The sequence below is a fragment of the Podarcis cretensis genome (genome assembly GCF_951804945.1).
Source record: "Podarcis cretensis genome assembly, chromosome: 7".
Taxonomy (NCBI): Eukaryota; Metazoa; Chordata; class Lepidosauria; order Squamata; family Lacertidae; genus Podarcis; species Podarcis cretensis.
The window spans coordinates 66,935,769-66,959,601 of record NC_137176.1 but is presented as its reverse complement, the minus strand read 5'-3'; the positions used below and the strand labels follow the sequence as shown (position 1 = coordinate 66,959,601).

Genomic DNA, 23,833 nt, shown 5'->3' with positions numbered 1-23,833 from the left:
GGGGTGTATGTTGTGATGCTGCTCCTCTGATCTTTCAGGCCAATCTGCCCCTGCTACAGCGGGAGCTCCTGCACTGTGCAAGGTTGGCCAAGCAGAACCCCGCCCAGTACCTCGCTCAGCATGAGCAGCTGCTTCTGGATGCCAGCACCACCTCACCTGTTGACTCCTCAGAGCTGCTTCTCGATGTGAACGAAAACGGGAAGAGGCGAACTCCAGACAGGTAAACGTTTCAGAGGGCTTCTATGACATTGTAATGAAAAGGTGCATGCTGAGCATTGCGAGGTCCACTTTGCCTGTTGCATCAGAATGTTGGCTAATCATTATTCCTTGACCAGTATCCCAGCACACTGAAAAGAGGTCCCTGCTTTATTTAAATGGCGTAAATAACTTTCAGTGGGTCAAGATATTCCTTTGACTGTTGTATGAATATATGAGTGCTGACTCTATAGGGTTGGGCAGAATGAAGTCTCAGACAGTGGGAGCAATGCCTATTGGAGGACAGAGCTGTGTGTCACATAGCTGTGGCCCTTAAGCTAGGTTGCTCTCCTCAGGTGTAGTGGAGAATGTTGTCACAGGATCAGTGTCACCTGCTAGCCATGTCAGCTTGTCTGCGCAAGGGAAGAGCGCCATTTTGTCCTTCTCAGGAACCAAAGAAGTTGAGCTGATTCTGCGGGTAAAAGATGATCTGTAAAAGAGAGACAAAAACCAGCAACAAAAGCTTTCTTGTTCTGAGTCACGGTACTGGGCCAGTGGAGACTTTCTGGGATCTCAGGCTAACATCTTTCTGTAATGTCTGAGATATTTCAATCCAAAGTACCAGAAACTCTACCTGGGACCTTTTTAAATGCAATGGTTGTTTGTTTATTGCTACACATGTACACTCTACTTCTAAGCAGTGAGAAGTTTAGGAGGTATAGCACTCATGCAGGGTTCAGTTTCCTTTGGAAGGAGTTCATAGGAAGCTTATGGTGTTTGTAATATTTGTATATAAGCTGAACAGACAATAGAGATTTGCAGCAGTAACACATTTGCAGCAGATTTGTTAGGATCCTTCCAGAGAGCAACTCAGCTCTCCATGGGTCTTTTGTAGTCCCAGTCTGAACTGTTCCATCTTTCACACAGTCACAAAATTAGCACATTCCCTACCTGGGTGGAGGGAGCGGGAGGCTGAACTTGTTTCCCAAAAGCCTGTCTTCTTCTGGAAGGGTCTGCAACTGTTAGCTCCTATGGCAATCTATTCTGCACAACAAAGTCAGTTCTGTTTGGCAGGTTTGACCATGCCAGTTATGAAGACGATAGATATTGTAGTGGTCAATAATGGAGTAGGTCAGATTCCTGGCTCTTAGCACCACAGGGTGGGAGAAGAAATTACTACAGATGGTCTCAGGAGGGCTGATGGTACCAATGCCATCCCACTAAGGCAGCTCCTCTGTTGGTCTACAGAGTTTTCTGGTCCATAGCGACTGATGACATCATCCAGATTCCAGACTTCCACTCTGTGTTAGTAGCCACTCTTTCGATCACACTGCTTTCTGCTGCAAACCAGATACTCATTTCAAAAAAGATGAAACTTGCCCAAGAATTTGCATACAAGGTGAAGCCAGTGTTTGAGATACAGAGCACAAAACAACTCATTTGGACCTGCAGATTTTGTCCAACTGAATGCCCTGTAGCATATTTGATACAATCGCATCTTCTGTTCTGTATTTAGTCGCATCTGCAAGTGCTCTGGTGACATCCCATTGCACTGAGGCGGGATGAATTTATTGACAGAGTTCATTGCAGAATGCTAGGCTTTTTATTTTGATAGAAATGTAGTTGGTTTTTATAGTTGGAAGAGGGCAGGATAAAAATCAAGTTAAAATAAATTAACTAAGTTATGCTTGAATGCAACAGAATGTTCCATTATCAGTAATCAGTGGAGAACTCTGCTTTTTCATGATAAGCCTGAAGGCACAATTTGCCCCTAAATAATTAGGATTATAATGGAGCTCTGTTCACGGGTACTAACCAACAAATTGTTTGGTTTGTTGCATGCACATTTAAAGTGGCTAGCAGATCATTTGGATTCCAGATATGACTGTCACTGTCTCTGTTTCGTGTTTTTGTCTTAAGAAAACATTCAATATAGGCCAGGAGAGGGAGAGATGGTTTTTATTCTGCTTTAAAAAGCTGTTTTCCAGCCATCTATATCCCAATCCGGCTCCCTGGCTCACATATCTTTTTCACTGAGCTGAAAAGGAATGCTATATAGGGATGTGGTAGTTGCTCCCCCTAACATGCCCCAGCACTGCCTGCATGTAAACATGTAAAGGGAAAACAATACTCAAGGACTGCCTCTCCCCAAATGAGTCGACCCAGACCCTGTGATCATCATCCGAGATCCTTCTTCGTGTGCCTCCTCTACAAGGGGTCTGGAAGGTGTCAACACGAAAGCAGGCCTTGTCTGCTGTGGCTCCGCGCTTGTGGAATCCTCTCTCCAAGGAGGCTCACCTGGTGCCTTCTTTATATATCTTTTGTTGTTGTTTAGTCGTTTAGTCGTGTCCGACTCTTCGTGACCCCATGGACCAGAGCACGCCAGGCACTCCTGTCTTCCACTGCCTCCCGCAGTTTGGTCAAACTCATGCTGGTAGCTTCGAGAACACTGTCCAACCATCTCGTCCTCTGTCGTCCCCTTCTCCTTTTGCCCTCCATCTTTCCCAACATCAGGGTCTTTTCCAGGGAGTCTTCTCTTCTCATGAGGTGGCCAAAGAATTGGAGCCTCAGTTTCAGGATCTGTCCTTCCAGTGAGCACTCAGGGCTGATTTTCTTAAGAATGGATAGGTTTGATCTTCTTGCAGTCCATGGGACTCTCAAGAGTCTCATCCAGCACCATAATTCAAAAGCATCAATTCTTCGGCGATCAGCCTTCTTTATGGTCCAGCTCTCACTTCCATATATCACTATTCGGAAAACCATAGCTTTAACTATACGGACCTTTATACAGTGGTGCCTCGCAAGACGAAAAGAATCCGTTCCGCGATTCTCTTCGTCTAGCGGTTTTTTCGTCTTGCGAAGCAAGCCCATTGACGGCTTAGCGGATTAGCGCTATTAGTGGCTTAGCGGCTTTTAGCGGCTTCTCAGCTTAGCGGATAAGCAGATAAGCGGCTTAGTGGCTTAGAAAAAGGGGGGGGGGAGGAAAAAAAGTCGGAAAAACTCGCAAGACATTTCGTCTTGCGAAGCAAGCCCATAGGGAAATTCGTTTTGCGAAGCGCCTCCAAAACGGAAAACCCTTTCGTCTAGCGGGTTTTTCGTCTTGCGAGGCATTCGTCCTGCGGGGCACCACTGTATATATCTTTAGGCACCAGGAAAAACAATACCTCTTCTTCCAGGCCTTTGACTAATTAAACAATCTATGTATGACCTTTTAAACTGTGGAGAGCTATAGTTTTGTTGGTAACTACAGCATGTATTTTTGTGGTTTTATATTGTAAACTACCCCATGATCCTCGGATGAAGGCTGGTATATAAATTTAATTAAATAATAACACTAGTAATAATAGAGCCTACCGTAATTCTGTGTAAACTATTGTGCCTTCAGTGGACTGGATCAAGCCCTAGTATTTTTATTTTATTTTTATCTATAGAAGATTGCATTTGATTTCTTGGCTCTAGATGATTTTAAGGATAAGCCACAATGTTTTCCCTTATGCTTTCAATTTTCCTTGTTCTTACGACTAGTAGTTAGTTTCCACTTTCCGGCTTATTTTTGGCAACCACAGTTTACTCCTCATGATTTTTAAAAGCACTGTCCTATGACTCCTTCTGAACAAGCATAAATCAAAAGAGAAGGAAATGAAGTTCAGATATCTGAGCAATGTTTGGCACAGGCTCCTGGAATAGCTAGAAGGGAAACTGCTTTTATTTAATCAACAGCAATCATAAGTAATTTAATTGTTGATGCTCACCTTTTAAGCTGAGTTCAGTATAGATGATCCATTTAAATATTAGACATTACATTGCCGTTGTCTTCTGTATAGTCAACTCTGGATGTTACAGCACACCAAGATTACTTGAATACTTGAATAAAAGAAGCAGGGAGAATTCTCACGCAACTGGATCCAAAGTCAATTAGGTCATGACATGGCCCAAGATGTCACAATATTTATGCCACAGACTTATGGATGGGAGATAATCCTGTTGCAGTCTGAACATTTCAGACTATCTTGCAATTTGAGAATCCAAATTAGTTAACCATATGAAACTGTCCTTGAAGGGCAAAACTTAGCTAACTTCTTTGAGGTTTCATTACAATCTAGGAGTATATAAATCTAGTTAGTTAGTTAGATCGATCAATCAATCTTACTGAACAAAAGGAGGTATGATAATCTTTTGGCAAATTTAAATTATGGCATCAAAATTGTTCGCTGATTTCTATGTCACTGCCTAACTTTTCCCATTGTTATGCATTTTCCATGATGTGTTTATCCTTGTTTAGGCAAGCAACATAAATTTCAGTTTGATTTCTAACTCTGTGCTTATGTCTGGACACACTACTGTTTCTAAAAACATGCATGTTGGTGTTAGAACATCCCTTATGGATTCCAACCACCCCCACCACCCCCAATATCTGTTCACAATGGTTACCTGGTGTTTGAGATGTCCTAGTCTTGTTAGAGGCTGTGTCATAAAATAAACCCAAAAGAGAATGTCAGGTACTGGGAAGTTGTTGGTGTTTTTTTTAATATCTACCATTGGTGGCAGCACTGGAAGTCTACAGTGACTTGGATCCAAAGATTGGAAAGATAAAATGTATTATCATCATTTCGTGAACTCTTGCACAAGTGCTATCAGAACACTTCTTGTATTGCAGCACTATACTGCTTTGGGGTTTAAAGGTAAAGGTAAAGGTACCCCTGCCCGTACGGGCCAGTCTTGACAGACTCTGGGGTTGTGCGCCCATCTCACTTAAGAGGCCAGGGGCCAGCGCTGTCCGGAGACACTTCCGGAGCCAGAGCCGCACACGGAAACGCCGTTTACCTTCCCGCTGGTAAGCGGTCCCTATTTATCTACTTGCACCCGGAGGTGCTTTCGAACTGCTAGGTTGGCAGGCGCTGGGACCGAGCAGCGGGAGCGCACCCCGCCGCAGGGATTCGAACCGCCGACCTTTCGATCGGCAAGCCCTAGGCGCTGAGGCTTTAACCCACAGCGCCACCTGCGTCCCTGCTTTGGGGTTTAGGGTTAGGCAAATCTGTCAGTTTTGGTACCTGTTTCACATTTTTCCAGACTTACATTTGAGATATCCATGTTTCTGCATCAATCTGCAAAATAAATAAATAAATAAATAAATTAGAATATCCTAATGAAAATTCTAGTACACTTTCCCCCTAACATAAACCTTTTCATGTGCAATTTTGCCTCCAAACATATTTTTGAAAGCATTTCCCCCTAATATAATGTATTTTGCATATTTTTCACTATTAGGTGCTCACTTTCCCCTAATATTTGTACTTGTATACACACTATTTGGTTGGAGAACTGTATCATTTTGGTTCACATCTTGTTTTGGGAGGTGTGAATGCCAACCGAACCAAATTTCTCCCCCATCCCTAATTAGAGTTTTGTTGCAGCATGAAAAACCTGGTGAATAAGGAAGTTGCAGGCTGCCAAATATGAACTTTAGTGAGCCATAAAGAGATTTTGGAAAGAGCTCTTGCATAGCATTGCACAAGGGTTTGCAGAGACAGAATGACTCTCGAGTGCTTTTCTACTAGGCTATAAATAGTACTGCCATGAAGAATTTCCCCTAACAGAAACAAACCACTCTAGCCAAGCCTGTGTTTATGATTTTCACCAAGCTGAAGAGGTATTTTAAAGATGGCAGGCTGCATAAGTCTGATGTTGCAGTGTATATACTTGATAGCCTTCTCTTCCTCCTACTGTCTCAGCTCAAACAGGTTTTACAGGTTCTGTAGTGCTTCAAAACCTGCAAAACCTAACTACAGCTAGGCAGAAAAGCTGAGAAGTGTATTCAAGTTGCCGAATGACTATCATCTCTGTGTAAGCTAAATTGCATGTTGTTCCATTCATTCTGGGTCCAGGATATTTTGAAGAGAAACTTCTCCCAGATGAGCCTTTACAAGTATAAAGATCTTTCAATAAGTCCTGCTATTGTGTAGGAAACAGGACCTTTTCGATAGTGACACATACTTGCAGAAAGCTGCTCCTATTGAAGCACAGAGACTTGGCCTATTGCTGATCTATTAATGCCATCAAGTTGTTTTTATGATACGTTTGTAGATTTCCTTTAGATACATGTGGACAGCAACTCATGAATTAAAGAGAACAAACGATTTGAAGGGATAAAGCTTAATTCTGCTTGCTGTTCTTTTTCTTAACCAATTTTTGTGACTTTGTTGGATTTGGAAATTGTTACTATCCAATATTGTATTTAGATGGAATACTTGCATTTAGACATTATAATTTTTATTGATTTTAAGTTCCTAGTGAGAAATGCCCCCCCCCCACTTTAAAAATTGAGCAGGTGGGGTAGAAATTAGTTAAAATAAAGCTAATAAATCCCACCCTTCACCCTTCCTTGGTGTTTGTCATATTCAGGGCTGCCTCTTCAATGAAGGCTGAAAAGAGATGCAATATTCCTTGTTTCTGCCTTGTGCATGTACCCACTCTTACAAAGGTTTGTGGACAACCAGGAAAAACATATAATACAATTAATATAATATACTATAATTTAGCAACTTAAATATTATATATACCCTGGTCTACTGTAGGAGCAGCCTGCCAACAGAACTCTGTGTTTCACTGAATGTTTTCTTGGTGCATATGGTCTGATACGGATGAGCAGCCACAGTGAGATTTTGGAGTCTATTAAACTAGCTCATTAAAAAGATCAATCTGTTTCTGTAATAATACTGGGAGCCATCAGTCATTGAATGAGAAAAGAGAGTGACACCTGAGGAGGCAACACACTCACACACATATATGTACATATATTTCTTTTTTCTAACTGCATAGCATGCCAGATGAAAAATGCTCTGCTCATTCTATAAATTAGCCCCCCCCCCCCAACTTCTACCCTATCTCGGGAAGTGGCATAATGACTATTCCATCACATTTGATCCAATTCTTTTTCTTCTGTTTTGTGCCAAGGAACTTATATGTAAAGAATACATATGTAAAGAATATAGTGAAACTGCTACATATATAACTGTAGCCCCTAACTAGTATATATTAATTACCTAACTTTCTATATATAGTATAATGAATAGCAACAATGTGTGTGCAATTGGCTAAATTGCCTTGCTTTATAAGAACAAAGGAAAGATGTCAAAGATGAGGCAACTTTGTGGATATTTGGGATTCATTTACTGAATTTTGTAACCTGAGGCTGGAATCTTGCACCTACATAATTGCCAGCAAGTTCAATTGAACTTATTGAGACTTACTTCTCAGGAGACATGCATAGCATTGTGCCGTGGATATATTTATGCCTAACCCAAGGAGAACTGAAGGCAGAGAAATAACCAAAAACAAAGCCCTGCTGGGTTTGCACCAGCAATGTGGAAGATGGCAGGGGGCAGCAACAGTGTTTATTCAGTTTCCTTTCTTCAGTTTCCAGTTGGTTGTGCTTTCCCCCAAGATCTTCCATTTCAATTGAGCGCAAAATTAGTCCCAAAATTAGTTCAAGAACTGGAATGCTACTCCACCCAGCCCCATTCTGGGGGGTATAAATAAATTGACCATCCACTCAGTGTGGTGTGTTTCTTTTTAAGTTCTTCACAGTCTGCTTGGGTGTCATCAATTTGGTGCCATCAACAAACCTGGCCACCTCATTGTTCACTCCTAATTCCATATCATTTATAAACAACTTTAAAACTACAGGTTCCAGTACAGCTTCTTTCTTTCCTCCACTTTGAGAATTGTTCATTTATTCCTATTACTGTTTGCAATAACCAGCCCTGCTAAGTTGAATGAGACAAAAAATCTTTTTGAAATCCAAGATTACAGTGTCTGTGAGACTGACATGCTGCTGACACACTCAGAGAGCTCTTAAGATTTAGTGAAGCAGGACTTCCCTTTGCAGAAGGCATGCTGGATCTTCTTTAGACGTGTTCTCCCACATGCTTGATATGACAGAATCTTTAATAATGTGTTGATAATATTTATCTTTAATAATGTGCTTCTCTAATCTACCCATAAAGATGTTAACATTAAGCTAACTGGCCTGTAATTTCCCGGATTCCTTTAAAAAACAGGTGTTACATTGGCTACTTTCCAATGTAACACCTATTTACATTGCTAGTATGGAGGCCAATTTTAGAGGCAAGTTACATATTTTTGTTAGAAGATCAGCAGTTTCATATTTGATTTGTTCTCTTGGGTGGATGCCATCTGGTCCTGGCAATTTGTTCTTTTTAGTTGCCAGTAAGCCGTAGAAGATCATGTCTATTTGTCTCATTCCTTCAGACTATCTCCTCAAAAAAGTCAGCCTATGCATGGGTTACCTACATCTTTCGCAGCAAAGACAAGCACAAAATCCTTTCAGCCTCTCTGCAATTTCCCTGTACACCTTTGGCAGAAACTCTTTTATCCTGTAATGCTCCAACTGCCTCACTGACTAATTTCCTGCTTCTGACCTTTTTTTGATTGTTGGTCTTGGCAATAAGAACAATTATTGTTGTGTTGTTTTCAGCAGTTCTCAAATTCGTTTTTTTCCACTTGCCTTATTGTCAACATACATTTGTCTTTCTTCCAGAACATTGTGTGCTCAGAACACTTATCCACAAAAGTGGATGTGCAATTTCCATAATGTTAAGATATTCCTGTGTCATTAATTGCACACCATTGCACATTTTAAAAGCACTTTCATTCGCCATTTGATTACCTTGTAAAATAAGCTATTGTTCTATTTGCATTTTGCCAACAAGAATAAGGTAGCATTACTCAGGCTCAATTTCTAGTGAGAAATTAAATAATCCTCCCCCAGCTCCATAGGTGGACAGCAGTCACCTTGGCAATTATGGACAATTGTTCAAATATATTCTCCATACATCCTCCTGTCTACTGAACACCCACTACACTTGAATTTGGAAGCTAATTGTTTGTGAGGGGTATTTCATCCATTTCCTACAGACTTAAATCAAATGTGGATTAGTGGCTGCTGTCCCTATCCTCTCCACCATATTTTTCATGTTCCTGTAATGGAGATGTTCTTTGGTCTTGCATTCTGCTTCAGCCAATCAGAAATGTGCCCTGCAACTTGTTAGTGCTTTGTGATAGGACACTTGTTTTGCAAGCAGAAGGTCTAGGTTCAATCCCTGACGCCTCCAGTTAAGCAGAACAGAGGATAGATGATTGACTGCCAGTCAAGTTTTAGGTCCCAGGCACATGACAACTATTATTTGCTTCTCTGAGCATGGGCAGCATGAATTTCCTTCTTATTAGCAGACTGAGCCTAACTATGGTGCTTGTAATTACTTACAAGATAAAAATAGAACAGTAGTCACTTTTTGATGGTCATCAGAGAGAGTGATGGAAGTCACAGCCAGGCTTAACTGGTGCGTTGCTTTCCATGCAAAGGCACAACAGACCCAGTGCTGATCACCTTTAGATTAACAGCAGAACATCCTGCACATTTTTGTTTTATTCACAAACCCTGCAGCCTGCTTGAGACTTTTATTCACGTGTGAATATGCAATTTTCACTTCAAGCATGAAAAATAACAGCTTTCACAGCATCCTTGTTAATTATAGGTCTCCTTTCAAAAGTCATGCGTGACAAGGTGTTAAGAATATTGTCTCAGTAGTGGTCACATATAAATCATTTCCACATTGCAATTTTTTTAATGGTTTGGCCAAGTTGGTTCCAAAGGATAGAAGTTGCATTCCCTGTCTAAGTCATAGTCAGGGAAAACCTACAGAAATCAATTGACAAGTTAGTCATGACTTACATAACTCCATTTGCTGGTGTGGGTACAGGATGTTCGCGGTGTGCTGTAGGCCAGACTGTATAACTAAACACAGGAGATTGGTATTTGGGTCGAAATAGGCCACAACTCTATTGATTACAGATTCCAGTTGGTTTGGCCAAGGCATTAGGCATGAATCTAATATCAAGCAGCCTACCTCCTGGTTGATAAACCAATTGAGGTAAGCCCTGAAGTGGGGAGCTGCCTCTGACATGCACCAGGTGCCATAACCCTGCCCAGGGTTGGCATTGGGAGAGGTGTTTTGGCCCATTGGCCCCCGATGGGCTCCTGGACAGAGTCACCTCTCCTAGACCCCTTTAATGGGGTACCTGCTCAATTTAGGATCCAACCCAATGTCTTATCTGCCAAAGTTGTGACAGTTGCTATGAGGTAGGCAAATTCCTCCCTGGGCCTAAATATGGTGGCCAATAAACCACAGGAAGGTCCAGTTCATCCTGCCCGTTCACCTCCTGGATGGGTGTTTGGTGAATCCTGCAGTGATCCTCCCAGAGGGTAACCCACAGCAGGCCACCCCCTGAAAAACATTGGGAGTATCTTCATCTTCTCCCCCCAGTGGCCTGATAGGTCCATGGGACAGGATCCAGCTGGCATCCCAGCATGGCCGGGAAGGGGAGACACCAAGCATCTCTTCCCCCACTGCCCCAGCCGTGCGGTTCCAGAGCCGTGCCACGTGGTAAAGGCTTCCCACCCAGGTCAGTGGTATTAATTCTGTGGGTTTGCTCTGAGTATAACAAAATCAGATTCATCCAATGTATGTTAATTGAAGTGGTGCTTTTATTGGTTTGTATAGCTTATTTATAGGTTTGTATAGAAATGGGAAAGCTTCCAGGTTCCACAAAAATCTGCATAGATGAAAGTTAAGATTCAGGTACCTTCTGCCACTTGTAACCCAGAATAATAAATAAAGCATTTTTAAAAATGCTTATTATCCTTACGTTTTGTAAACAGTTTGTTATCTGCAATGCAGATTTTTCAGTCCATTGCAATCTAGTTCCATCAGTCTAAGTTGGGCCAATCAAATGCACAATCTTAACTGCATGATATCCTCTTATCACAAAAGCATGTGGGGGATTTCTTTTCTTTCAAAGGTAAAGCTTTCATTTCTGCTAGTGTCGACAGGCATATCAAAGGTAGAATTGTCCACCACTCCCTGGGTAATAGCAACTTAATACAATGAGAAGAGGGAAAAGCACAGAAAGTTCTCCAAGTAGCATAGCAGTATGTGCAGTAGGATGGCAGTTTTGTTTGAAAGGATCCAATTTCAGAAAGCAGCATGACCATTTTAAAAGTACTGTTGTATAAACATTTTATGACATGGTTTCCTTTCAACCCTGTGCTTTTACTTTTTCCGCCTATCATGACCCATGTTGGAAAAGTTGTAGTCATATCAACAGCAGTGGGTTTCCCTCCCCCCCACCACCTGTGCTGTAGTTGCTACTATACAAACAGTTTAAGAACAACCATTATATATGGGGCTTCCAAAATGCCTCTGCAAAATCTCTGAAATGCAAATATGGGAATGTGTTATGTTTGGTAGAGAACTAATGATATTTCCCATGCAAAATTATTATTATTATTATTAGGCTATCATAATTTTTTTTGTTCTAGAAATGTCTGCATGCTGTTTATTTGAGAGCTTTCATAATTCTGTAAAAGATATTGCTGCATTTTATCAGTAGTATGCAATTCAAATAAAGTGTTTCTATTTCTATTTTATTTTTCTCTGGAAAAAAATTCACAGAATTCTCAGTTTTCGTTTAAGGTTTGATATATGTTTACGTGTAAAGAACTGATCTTTCACTCTTATGAATGTTTTTTAAAAATACCAACACTTTTAATGTTATGGCACTTGATAGTACTCTTCCTGATGGCACAGTTTTTGGAGGATTTAAAGCCTTGTCAATAACTCTCTAAGTCTGAAAGAGATTTTTATCTATAGCTTCCAAGAAAGCCTGTAAAAAAAAAAAAATAGTAGCAATGATCATTCTCCGATAGGAGATCATGACAAAGTTATCAAGAAGCAAAGTCACAAATGAGCCAAATATTCTTGGCTATGCGCCCATGCATTGGGCAATAGAAGAAAAAAGTGACTCTAGTAAATTGTAAGATGCTGACATGCAGAAAGGATTTCTACCAATTTATGAATGTGGCTATTGCTCAGCTTTAAAGCAAAGCAGGGAACAAGCTGAAATAAATCCTGTGTTTGCCCACCTTTTAGTGGAGTCTGAAATAAATGTCCATGATGAATAAATGTATTTCATCTACTGTACGTGCTATGAAAGTTACACTCACCTTCCCTGTAGGGAGGATATACATTGGACACTCAGGTTGCGAACGTGATCCGTGTGAGATGCATGTTCGCAACCCGCAGTGGCGCGTCTGCGCACGTGCGGTTTGCGATTCGGCGCTTCTGCGCATGAGCAAAGCGCGATTTAGCTCTTCTGTGCATGCGCGACCGCCGAAACCCAGAAGTAACCCGTTCTGGTACTTCCGGGTTTCGGCTGGTCCATAACCTGAAAAAACGCAACCTGAAGCGTGTGTAACCTGAGGTATGACTGTAACTCTTTCGCAAAACATGTTGCCCTTTTTCTTCTTTAGAACCAAAGAAAATGGCTTTGACAGAGAGCCTTTGCACTCAGAGCATCCAAGCAAGCGGCCCTGCACTATTAGCCCAGGCCAGCGGTACAGTCCAAATAATGGTTTGTCTTACCAGCCCAATGGTCTGCCTCACCCCACTCCGCCTCCACCTCAGCATTACCGTTTGGATGATATGGCCATCGCCCACCACTACAGGGACTCATACAGACACCCCAACCACAGGGACCTCAGGGACAGAAACAGACCTATGGGTAAGCAAAGCTCTTCCTCTTGGTTTGCTCTACATAGGCATCAAACTTCAGTTGCTCTTCTATGAGTGGAGAAATGTATAATACAGTCCATGAATTGATCGCAGCGCAGGGGAGAGAATCCCTCCAGTAAATTGACCTGTTCTCCGCCCCTGCAGAGTTAGAAAGTAGGAATGCTGCACTTTAGACCTGCTCTGCCTTTTCTACATTCCTGTTTCTGGGATGGCCAGAAATCATGACTGTTTAATAAAAAAAAATACGTTTGAATAAAAAAAAAATGTGGGTTCAGAAAGGCATAGAAATGTTTATTTTATTCTTATGGGGTCTGTCCCCCCCGGGTAGATGCATCTTTCATGGCCCGTTGAAATAAAAGGAAATTAGACAAAACAATATATGTGCTTTATTTGTGTCTTCCATTTACGGTAATTCCACATCAATTTGCAGTGGAATTCCCAGGAGTTTGTGCCCTAAGACGATTGACTTCCATAAACTATTGAAAGTTCAGTTGCCCTCTTGCTGTTCACTTCCATTTAATGCCATTGTTTTAGTTAGAGAATCATTGTTTCAGCTGGGTTTTTATTTTATTTTTTGGAGCAGATCTTATGTTGAATGCCAATGTGTTCTAGAAAGAGACCAAGTCACAATCAGTGCTGGAGGTCTAGAAACTGGATAGTGGTGAAATAAGCATATGAAGCAATCTTACCCTGAGTTGGACCATTTATCCACCTAGTTTATTACTGACTGGCAGCACCTCTCTAGAATTTCAGACAAGGTTTTTCCCTAGCTCTACCTGTAGATGCCAGAGATTGAATGTGCTCCATCATTGAGCTCTGTCCTTTCCTGAAATAACTCCTTCAGGTGGAACAGAGGCCAGCAGATATAGACACTTTCTTTCAGTTTTAAGCACTGCAGCAGTAAGACTACCTTAAAGGTAAAGGTAAAGGACCCCTGGCAGTTAAGTCCAGTCGTGAACGACTCTGGGGTTGTGGCGCTCATCTCACTTTACTGGCTGAGGAAGCTGACGTTTGTCCCCAGACAGTTTTTCTGGGTCATGTGGCCAGCATGACTGAGCTGCTTCTGGCAAACCAGAGCAGTGCACGGAAATGGTGTTTACCTTCCCACTGGAGCGGTACCTATTTATCTACTTGCACTTTGATGTGCTTTCAAACTGCTAGGTTGGCAGGAGCAGGGACCGAGCAATGGGAGCTCACCCCATTGCGGGGATTCAAACCACCGACCTTCTGATTGGCAAGCCCAAGGCTCAGTGGTTTAGACCACAACGCCAGCTGTTAGTGGAAGGAAGCTCTTGCAAGGGGACTTTCCTGTCCCTTCCAGCTCCCATTCCCCTTAAAAAGTCTTTTTGGTGGGCAAAGAGACCATCCTGAATAGGGTGTGGGGAGCTGTTGGGATGGGGTGTGGCATCTTGGTGAGCAGAACAAAACTTGCACTCCTTAGGATCCGGATCTAATACACAGTGTCCCATACACTGTGGCAAAATGGTACTATAGCCAGAGCCACATTCAAAGCCAGTTTTCTGGTGCATAGCAAGGGACCCACCTATCTGAGAAACTGCCCCTCCCTATATTAGCCAGTGTGCCAGTCATGATTGGATATTCAAGCCCTTCTCTGTGGGTTGTCACTGCAGCAGTGGCAAAGACCCTGCTGATGGCTGTCATCAAACTAATGACAGCCATCAGCAGGGTCTTTACCACCATGGCCCCTAAACTTTGGAATGCTTGGCCTGTTATGCGAGGAGATCCTTGCCTTTATCTGCCGTTTTTGCACAGTTGATTCTGTGGATGTATCACAGAGGGCTTTGTATGTTTTATCCAATGGGGGGGGGAGTTTTCTTTCATTGAATGCCTTTTATTATATGGTGTCAGCTGCTTTAAGGGTGAGGGAGCAGTCTGAATGTGTTTTAAATAAATGAATGAATAAATTCTCTTTGTCCCCATCCCTATTTCTGTTTATTGATTGGACCAGAATGTGATATGCCTGCTTGTGTTCCACTTATCACTGTCTAGCAATGTTCTCTCCTCCTTATTGATCTCATAATACTGAGGATCAATGGGGCAAGTCTGTATTTTTTGTGTCTTTTTTTTTTCATTGATTATCAACTTCTCCAGAACTGCTGTTGGGGACCTAGAAGGTCTTATTATACCTCAGGCCCTGTGATCTTATTCTGTGCCTCTTTCATTTGCTTGATGCTGGTGTATCTGATCAGTGTGTTGCGTAATGGTTGTTCCTCATAACCAGGCAGTGTTGTGAATGCCTATAATTTATGGGTATACGTGGAAAATTAAATTATTGCTGGTTGACTCTTGCATGTTATTAATATTTCATGGGGGGTTGCTTGTTTTTGGCAGGGTTGCATGGCACACGTCAAGAAGAAATGATTGATCATAGGCTAACAGACAGAGAATGGGCAGAAGAATGGAAACACCTCGACCATGTAAGAAATACCTGTGCATTTTTGTGTCTCAATAGATGTATAAGTAGATTGCAGTCTCAAAGTAATAAGCATTATGAAATGAGACTATTTAAATTATTCAGGGCTCCCCAAACAGCACAAGAGAAACTTGCACCTTGATCCATATACGCTTATGACTTGGGACGATTTCTTTTGCATGCCATCTATTTCCTCCCGTAGGTAACCAAAGGTCAGGCAGTTCGGTTACTTCACATACATGAAGTAATGAGCACACGGACAAAGCTTATGACTTGGAAAGGGCCAGTTGAAAGATCTTCTCTGATTTGAATTCCCTAAGTAAGCTTGGTCAAGGCCTGGGAGGAGAGGAATGTTTTTGCTTGGCACCTAAAAGATGAAGATGGATGTTCTCCCTGGGGAGAACATTCCACAAACGGGGAGCGTACTGTGTAAATTATTGTTGTTGTATTCGTTTTTATGTTCACTATGCTACTTACCTAGCCATTTCTGCTTAACCTAAGAATAATATGGAAGTTGTCTCTGTTATGGCCTTCTTCCCATGTTACATTGCTTCTTCCCACACTGCTAAAGTAACATAAGAAGTACAGTACTTGGCCACTTTAGTGGAGCCCATTGTGAGGCTGCTCCCTGGACCAGCACCAACAGTGAAAACTAGGGCAATTGCAGCATGCAAAAGACTCGCAGAATGGGTGGCTCCCAGATGGCTCTGGGCTTCTTTCATCACACAGTGGCATGGGAAGAAGTTCCACAATGGCAGGTCCCATGCCAGCAGTGCAACATGAAATTAGAGCAGGATATTTGTATGTCCCCCAAGGAGTTGTATATTTGGTGCCCTCCAGAACTGTTCCTTCAAAACCTGCTAGTTATTTGAACAAGGAAAGAGTTCTCAGCACTGTGACTGAATAAACAAAAATATGATTAGACAGTAAAAACAAGTATGGTGTCGTGTCAAGAGTTAAGTCCAAGTCCCAGGTTCAAATCCCCACTCATGGAATGTGTGTGGTGTGAAGCCCTATCATTTCCTTTCTGACACCTTTTCCTTTCTGACTTCCAGCTTTTAAACTGCATCATGGACATGGTGGAAAAAACAAGGCGATCTCTCACTGTGCTACGGCGATGTCAGGAAGCTGACCGGGAGGAACTTAATTACTGGATACGGCGGTACAGTGATGCAGAGGATTTAAAAAAAGGCAGTGGTAGCAATCACTCCAGGCAGCAGAGTCCAGTGAATCCAGATCCCGTCCCTTTAGGTACTGTATCTGCATTAAATGGAAACTTCTTGTTGTTTAGTCATTTAGTTGTGTCTGACTCTTCGTGACCCCATGGACCAGAGCACGCCAGGCACTCCTGTCTTCCACTGCCTCCCGCAGTTTGGTCAAACTCATGTTGGTAGCTTCGAGAACACTGTCCAACCATCTCGTCCTCTGTCGTCCCTTCTCCTTGTGCCCTCCATCTTTCCCAACATCAGGGTCTTTTCCAGGGAGTCTTCTCTTCTCATGAGGTGGCCAAAGTATTGGAGCCTCACTTCAGGATCTGTCCTTTCAGTGAGCACTCAGGGCTGATTTCCTTCAGAATGGATAGGTTTGATCTTCTTGCAGTCCATGGGACTCTCAAGAGTCTCCTCCAAACTTAAAAGAGTTCACATATTTTTTTACAATGCAGTGCTCCTTAGAATGTGTCTCTGCCCAATCCTGTTTTCTCTCAGTCCTTCTATTTTTGTTGCTCCCTTTCTTTAAAATCACCAATGGATGGGGAAGTTGTACTGAAATGCAGCTTCAGCTCCATCTGTTTACCTGAATTAGGCATATAAGCCTTTACAATGGTACCTTGGTTCTCGAACTTAATCCATTCCAGGAGTCCATTCAACTCCTGAAACCATTTGAAAACCAAGGAGCAGCTTCATATTGGCTGCAGGAGCTTCCTGCACTCAAGCGGAAGCCACATCGGACATTCAGCTTCCGAAAAACGTTCGCAAACTGGAACACTTACTTCCGGGTTTGCGGCATTCAGGAGCCAATTTGTTTGGCAACTAAGCTGTTCAGAAACCAAGGTTTGACTGCATATGGAACACAAAAGTACTAAAAGAAACAGAGAGTGGAAACTGGTAGCCAATATGACAACTTTGGATGCCACTCTGGTTTTACTTAAACATTTCTGCTTCGACTTGCAGGATGGTAAAACCTTTGCCAAGTGTGTGCCATTCTTCTGTGGTTTTTGTTTAAATCCTGGTACCAAGTCTCTCCCGAGAAAAGCAATGAATATATTCATTCTGTATTATCTTTTAAATTGTACAGTTTAACATTAGAGGAGTAATGCCAAGTCAGTGTGGTTGTGGTCGAGAGGAAGTCAGGCCAACAATCGAAAATACCCTCAAATGTAACTGGTACACTGCTGCAGTAGGTACTTCTCCAGCCAACAGAGGAACTGAGGGATCATGGCCATAGTCATTAAAAAAAAAAAAACTTTAATTAAGGCCATCACAAAATATAAATACTGCTTTTGTGTGCTCTCTGTGTTTCAGATATCAGAGATCCCCCTTTGTCATTTTTAATGAGCTAATCCACCCTGTAAAAATTACCATCTTGTCATTTCCAGTAGCTTTGCGTGCGGGAGGGGAGGACCATCTGTTACGCTGTTGCGTCTTTCCCCCCTTTATGATTTATATTAGTACCCATTCTGAAGATTAGTTTTGACTATAGTTATAATCAGCCCATTTTCAGTCACTGTGATGATTCTAATCCAGAGGACCATGAATGGGAAAAAAGAAAAGAAAAATACTGCTCACAGAATTCTGTGCACACATGTACAAACCTTTGCTCTGGGTGGAACAGTGTTCCACTGATGCAACTTGATTCCCTTTGCTCGAGTTTTTAGTTTCAATAACTTGTATGAAGCAAATAGATTATTCTCATGGTATTCTCGTATGCAGAGCACTTTTATCAGTTATGACCTTCCTAATATAAAACTGCACTGAGATGAGGGGCCATAGCAGCTGCATGAAGGGAATACAGTGGTATTCTCAAACCTAACCCATTTCGGGAGTCCATTCGACGCCCAAAACCGTTCAAAAACCAAGGTGCGGCTTCCAATTGGCCTCAGGAGAAGTACTCCTGTACTCAAGCAGAAGCCACATCGGACGTTCAGCTTCCCAAAAATGTTCGCAAACCAGAACACTTACTTCCAGGTTTGCAGTGTTCAGGAGCCAATTTGTTCGACAACTAAGCTGTTCGAGAACCAAAGTACCACTGTACTGTGTTGAGTCCCTAGCGTTGTCCATTAAAAGTAATTTAGAGTAGGAAGAGTATGAGATTTCTCTGTCTGACACTTTGGAGAACCTCTGCTAGAGTTAGCAATATTAGACTAGGTAGGCCAGTAGTCTGATTCAAAACAAATTGTCTTTATATGAATCTCAGAATAAATCATGTAGGCCCAAATATTGTTAAAAACAGCAAACACATTACATTTTGAAACAACCCCCCCCCCTCAAAAAAATAACTCTGAAAACACAATAATTGAAATACTCCTCGCACACTTGTTTCAAAATAACAAGAAAATCCAATAAACATTTATGTGTATTATACTAGATACTTGACATTTCTATGCACTACTCACATCTGCATATATGTTAGGTAAAGCTATTTCGGGCATTTAAAATTGGCTTGGTCCATTGTTGTGTCAAATAAAATAAGTGCTTAAAAATTTGCATGGAAGGTAGGAGAGTAAAATTGTTTCAGTCCTGAAAAACACCACTTAGAAACACTCACACTTAGGACTCACTTGATGGGAAATGATGGGCAATCATGTAAATAATCTATCACTTTATTCAGCTACTTTGTAGGAGGATGTTTAACATTATGAATAGTGTTTGATCTTCATCCTCTTAAAAAGGAATTCCTTTTTATATATCTTGTGGTATAGTAAACACAACAGGCTGGGTTACTACTGAAGGTTTCTTAGGAAGCTAGGAACCTAAGAACCTACCTCATACCAAGTCTTAAAGGTAAAGGTAAAGGGATCCCTGACCATTAGGTCCAGTCGTGACCGACTCTGGGGTTGCGGCACTCATCTCACTTTATTGGCCGAGGGAGCTGGTGTACAGCTTCCGGGTCATGTGGCCAGCATGACTAAGCCGCTTTTGGCCAACCAGAGCAGCGCACGGAAATGCCGTTTACCTTCCTGCCGGAGCGGTACCTATTTGCACTTTGACGTGCTTTCAAACTGCTAGGTTGGCAGGAGCTGGGACCGAGCAACAGGAGCTCACCCCATCACGGGGATTCGAACCACCAACCTTCTGATCAGCATGTCCCTCATACCAAGTCTTACCTTTGGTCAATTTAGCTCAATCTTATCTACACTGACTGGCAGCAACAGATCTCCAGGTTTGCAAACAGCCCTAATGTGGAGATATCATGAAATGGGCTTTGGATTGATGTATGCATAGCATGTGCTGAACTACAGTCCTGCCTCTTTTTTGTTTTCTATATGGTATGATGGACAGGTGAGTCAGAGAGAGACATAATTTGAAAATTAACACTATAAAGGAACTAGCATCCTCCTTTAGAGGAACTATAGAGGAACTAGCATCCTCCTTTCAAAACACAATTGCCCTTCAAAATTTGCATTTCTCTGAATTTTGTGGTGCAGTTCTGCAGCCAATCTGTATAAAAATGAATATGTTCAGGGCAGTGGGTGCATGAATTTTCATACTTTGGTGAAAATTGCATACAAAACTGCAAGGTGTTCTGGAAAAATGTTCTGGAAAATGTATATAGTAGTCAAAACTGCAGAAAAGTATATATAGGGACAGATTTCACACTAAAATACTGATGAATTTTCAAGACAACTGCTACTTGCTAAGGAAGCATGGAGAACTGAATGGGAAAGTTTGGAAAAATTAGAAACTGGGGAAAACATTGAAATTATCCAGTGATTATAAATGCGGAGAAAAATCTTAAAACTTTTTTTGTCGGTCTGCTTGTCCATTAATTGATGTGATTAGTTCCTTGCTCAGGGTGTTTTGGGGAGGGTAAAAATGTGATGTTGTGGTTATATTAGTATTATTTTAAATTACTATTATTACGGCCTTCTGAAATGTTGTAAACTACATTGAGAGTGCAGTGGTACCCTGAAAGGTGATTTATAATGAATTTTATTAAAACATAAATAATAATGTAAGGATGGAGCAGGGCTAGTTTCTAAGCCTTGAGTTGCTATCATGCACCTTGAAGTGATGGAGGCAAGTATAATGACTGGACATGGGTTTCATTTTTCTAGTGTACTTTGTATTTTGTTTCAGCTGTCAAAAATGCCTTTTCTCTTTCTGTGCTTGCAGCAACTGTTTATTTCTGTTGATACCAATCTCCCCGATGATCTGCAGAATCCCAAAATGCTTTTTTTGTACTTGCTGAACTTTACAAGCAGTTTGACAGGTTCTCTCCAATTTATGAATTGTTCCTGATATCAAGGTTGATTAATCTCCTACACTGTATACATGAAAAACTTTACATCACTTTGACAATAAGCCAAGTATATGAAGAGATAGATATTTTCCTTCTTATAAAAGCAGGTCTTCTAGCTACAATATGGATGTTCTGTTATTTACCTAGTTTAAGAGACAGTCTCTATTTTTATTTTTACACCTCAATTTGTTATGATCTTGTGAATTGGCTCATTCCTTTAATTTCTTTCCGAATGTTCATCCTTGACATTGCATTATGGTGTGCTAAACTCCACCGCAATTCCTTGGTTCTTTTATGATACTGTTTTCTTATCATTTTGTTTCTCTAACTCTGCACATAGTCTTGGGTTAATATCTGCAAACAGGTGGTCTAGTACTTCAGTTAGGAAAAAAATTAGTGTCCCTTCCATTCTCTGCATGCTGTTGACATTTGCAAAGTAGTAAATCTGGCGTTGTTGCAGAAATTAAAATTCCTTCCTCTAGTCCCTTCCTTTTAGTACCTTAGTTGTTTTTTTCAGATATAACTTCAAAAATGTCATTTTCTTTTATACCCCAAAAATTCTTTTTATTGTTCTTGGTGGCTACAATCCAGCAATAGTTGTAAAGCGACAAAATCCTGACAAAGTTGCATTGGATCACGTGTAACTTTCAGTGGATAAGCAAACTTGTCTCTCTTTCTAATGCATTTTTATATTTCGTTTACTTGAAATAACAGTTTAATTAAACAGGGATTTATTTAAAATGTTTATATTTTACCATTCCAAAGCTTAAGACAGCCCACAAACTAACCATAGAATGGGCAACATATGCCAATTAAAACTTTCAAGTCTGCTATCTTCAAGGACTGTCTCTCATAAAGCACATTATAGTAATCAATCCTAGGTATGCCAGAAGGAGGTACTATCATGACAGTATCCATCTTCTCCAGGAAACTGCCTATCTGTGTAGCACCTTAAATTGGCCATAGGGACGCGGGTGGCGCTGTGGGTAAAACCTCAGTGCCTAGGACTTGCCGATCGTATGGTTGGCGGTTTGAATCCCCGTGGCGGGGTGAGCTCCCGTCAGCTTCGTCACGCTGGCCACGTGACCCGGAAGTGTCTGCGGACAGCGCTGGCTCCCGGCCTCTTAAGTGAGATGTGCGCACAACCCTAGAGTCGGACACGACTGACCCGTACGGGCAGGGGTACCTTTACCTTTACCTTTTACTCCTGGCCATTGCTGATACTTGTCTTTACAGAAATAATAGAGAGTTCAGAAGAACCCTAGGCTCTTAAACTGGTCAGACAGATAAATTGCCAGCTTATCTCTCCCAAGAAGAACTTCCAGCATTTCCTTAATCTTGTCTTCATTCAGTTTCAGTCTGTTTAACCTTACTTAGCTGACTGCAACCTGCAAATACTGGTTTAGAACTGAGGCAGCTGTCGCTGGATACTTATTTAAATAAACAGAGATCTGGATGTCATCGGCATATTGGTTGACACCCAATTTCAAAATTTCAGATCTCTCTCTTTGTGGCTTCATGTTAAGGAGTATCAGTGATACAACTGAGCCCAGTGGAACACCATGCCAACCGCCAAGTGGCTGAGCTAGCATCACCAACTGGGGACTCCTTGAATGCATTCCAGTCTAGAAGCATGAAGCCATTCTAGAGAAATCTGACGCTCCTACTAGCTTTTCAAGGCAGATTTACAGAATGACATGTTCTCCTTATCCAAAGGACCACTGCAAAGTCCAGGGATTATCAAGAAGGAAGAGTTCTCTCCATCAACTTCCAGACACAGATCATCCCCGCAGGGATGCTCAGTCACATAACAAGGCCAGAAGTTTGACTGGAAGAGATTGAAGGAAGATGTGTCACCCAAGTGCTGGTCTCCACCACACATTCAGCTGTCCTCTGATAAAAGAGAATGTCTTAGACAGCTGGCTAAATCATTCCTGTGTAGTTTCTTCAAGATTGGTAGATTATCAGTTCCTTTAACTGAGGAGGAACTCTCTCTCTTTACAATGTTTCACCCCATAGCCCTTTAAGCTCAACTAGCCAGGCAAGATGGGCAGCAATCTAAACAATATGTGGTAGTCTTCACAGTGCCAAACACTCTGTCAATAACCTCAAGGGAAACAAGACTGAAACAATTTTCCTTCCATTCTTTCAGATTTCATAACTCTTTGGCTTGAAAGAATGATTGCTACGATGCTGAGTCTTTATAGAAGCTTTTGCTCACTTCCTGTTCTAGAACTATGGAGACGTGTCTCACAACACAGAAAGCCACCCAGACTATTTTCATCTTATCCACTTAAATAATTTTTTTTAAGGATTTAAGAATATGTTTCTTATTATTTTCATCATTCTTTACGGCATACTTCCCTCTCCAGGTTTTTTTGTTTTTTTAAATTAAACCCTATGGAAATCTTTTATAAGATCTTGATTTAATTCTTTTGCAGAGTCTTGGCTACATTATCTATGTGAATTGTGGTTGGAATATGAGCTTGATTGATCTTTGTGCTTGGAAATTGCACCAATTAGCTGGCAATCCGGTCAATGATGTCATTGAATTCCGTTTACTTTTTACTCTTGCGTAGCTAAGCAAGCCAGCGCAGCATTTCTCATTTCATTTTTTATTAACATTGCTATCATGTGGAAAAGCTATAGTGAAAATAAGGGGATTGTTGCATGGCTTACTGCCCTTGGGCTTGATACACAGCAAGGGAATGTACCAAGGACAGAACAGCAAATGTTTGGTTGTAGTGTAGTGCAACCCTTGATCCTGCTCCTCACCTGCAGCATCCCATAACAACTGGTGTGCTGAAGCAGAGCCATGGACTCTCTCCACCAACATTGGTCTCTCTATATCTTTCCTGGATGGTGCAGGGCAGTGGGAAGCTGCTGGATTGGCTCCATCAGTGCAAATGCTCAACTTTCACCTTGCCACTGATCTGCTCCATCCTAGTCAGATCCAGGTAAGCTATAGTGATGCCAGTATCAGGAGGGCAACTTAATGGTTCTATCCCACCACACTGGCTACTGCTGGTAGTCTCCAAAGCATAAATATGAATATAGTTAGCACTGCCTCAACCATTTGAAGATTTAAGTT

The 23,833-nt window shown here is 41.6% G+C and overlaps 1 protein-coding gene across 8 annotated transcripts in view; it reads left to right on the top strand.

The window, feature by feature from the left end:
• Positions 1–23,833, top strand: part of RUNX1T1 (RUNX1 partner transcriptional co-repressor 1) — a 157,817-nt gene that overhangs the window by 111,066 nt on the left and 22,918 nt on the right. For all 8 annotated transcript variants that reach the window (XM_079983114.1, XM_079983116.1, XM_079983111.1 and 5 more), the window contains 4 exons: positions 39–220; positions 12,587–12,837; positions 15,201–15,286; positions 16,338–16,533. In XM_079983114.1, the coding sequence (XP_079839240.1) occupies positions 39–220; positions 12,587–12,837; positions 15,201–15,286; positions 16,338–16,533 (715 nt within the window). The remainder of the gene's footprint in view (positions 1–38; positions 221–12,586; positions 12,838–15,200; positions 15,287–16,337; positions 16,534–23,833) is intronic.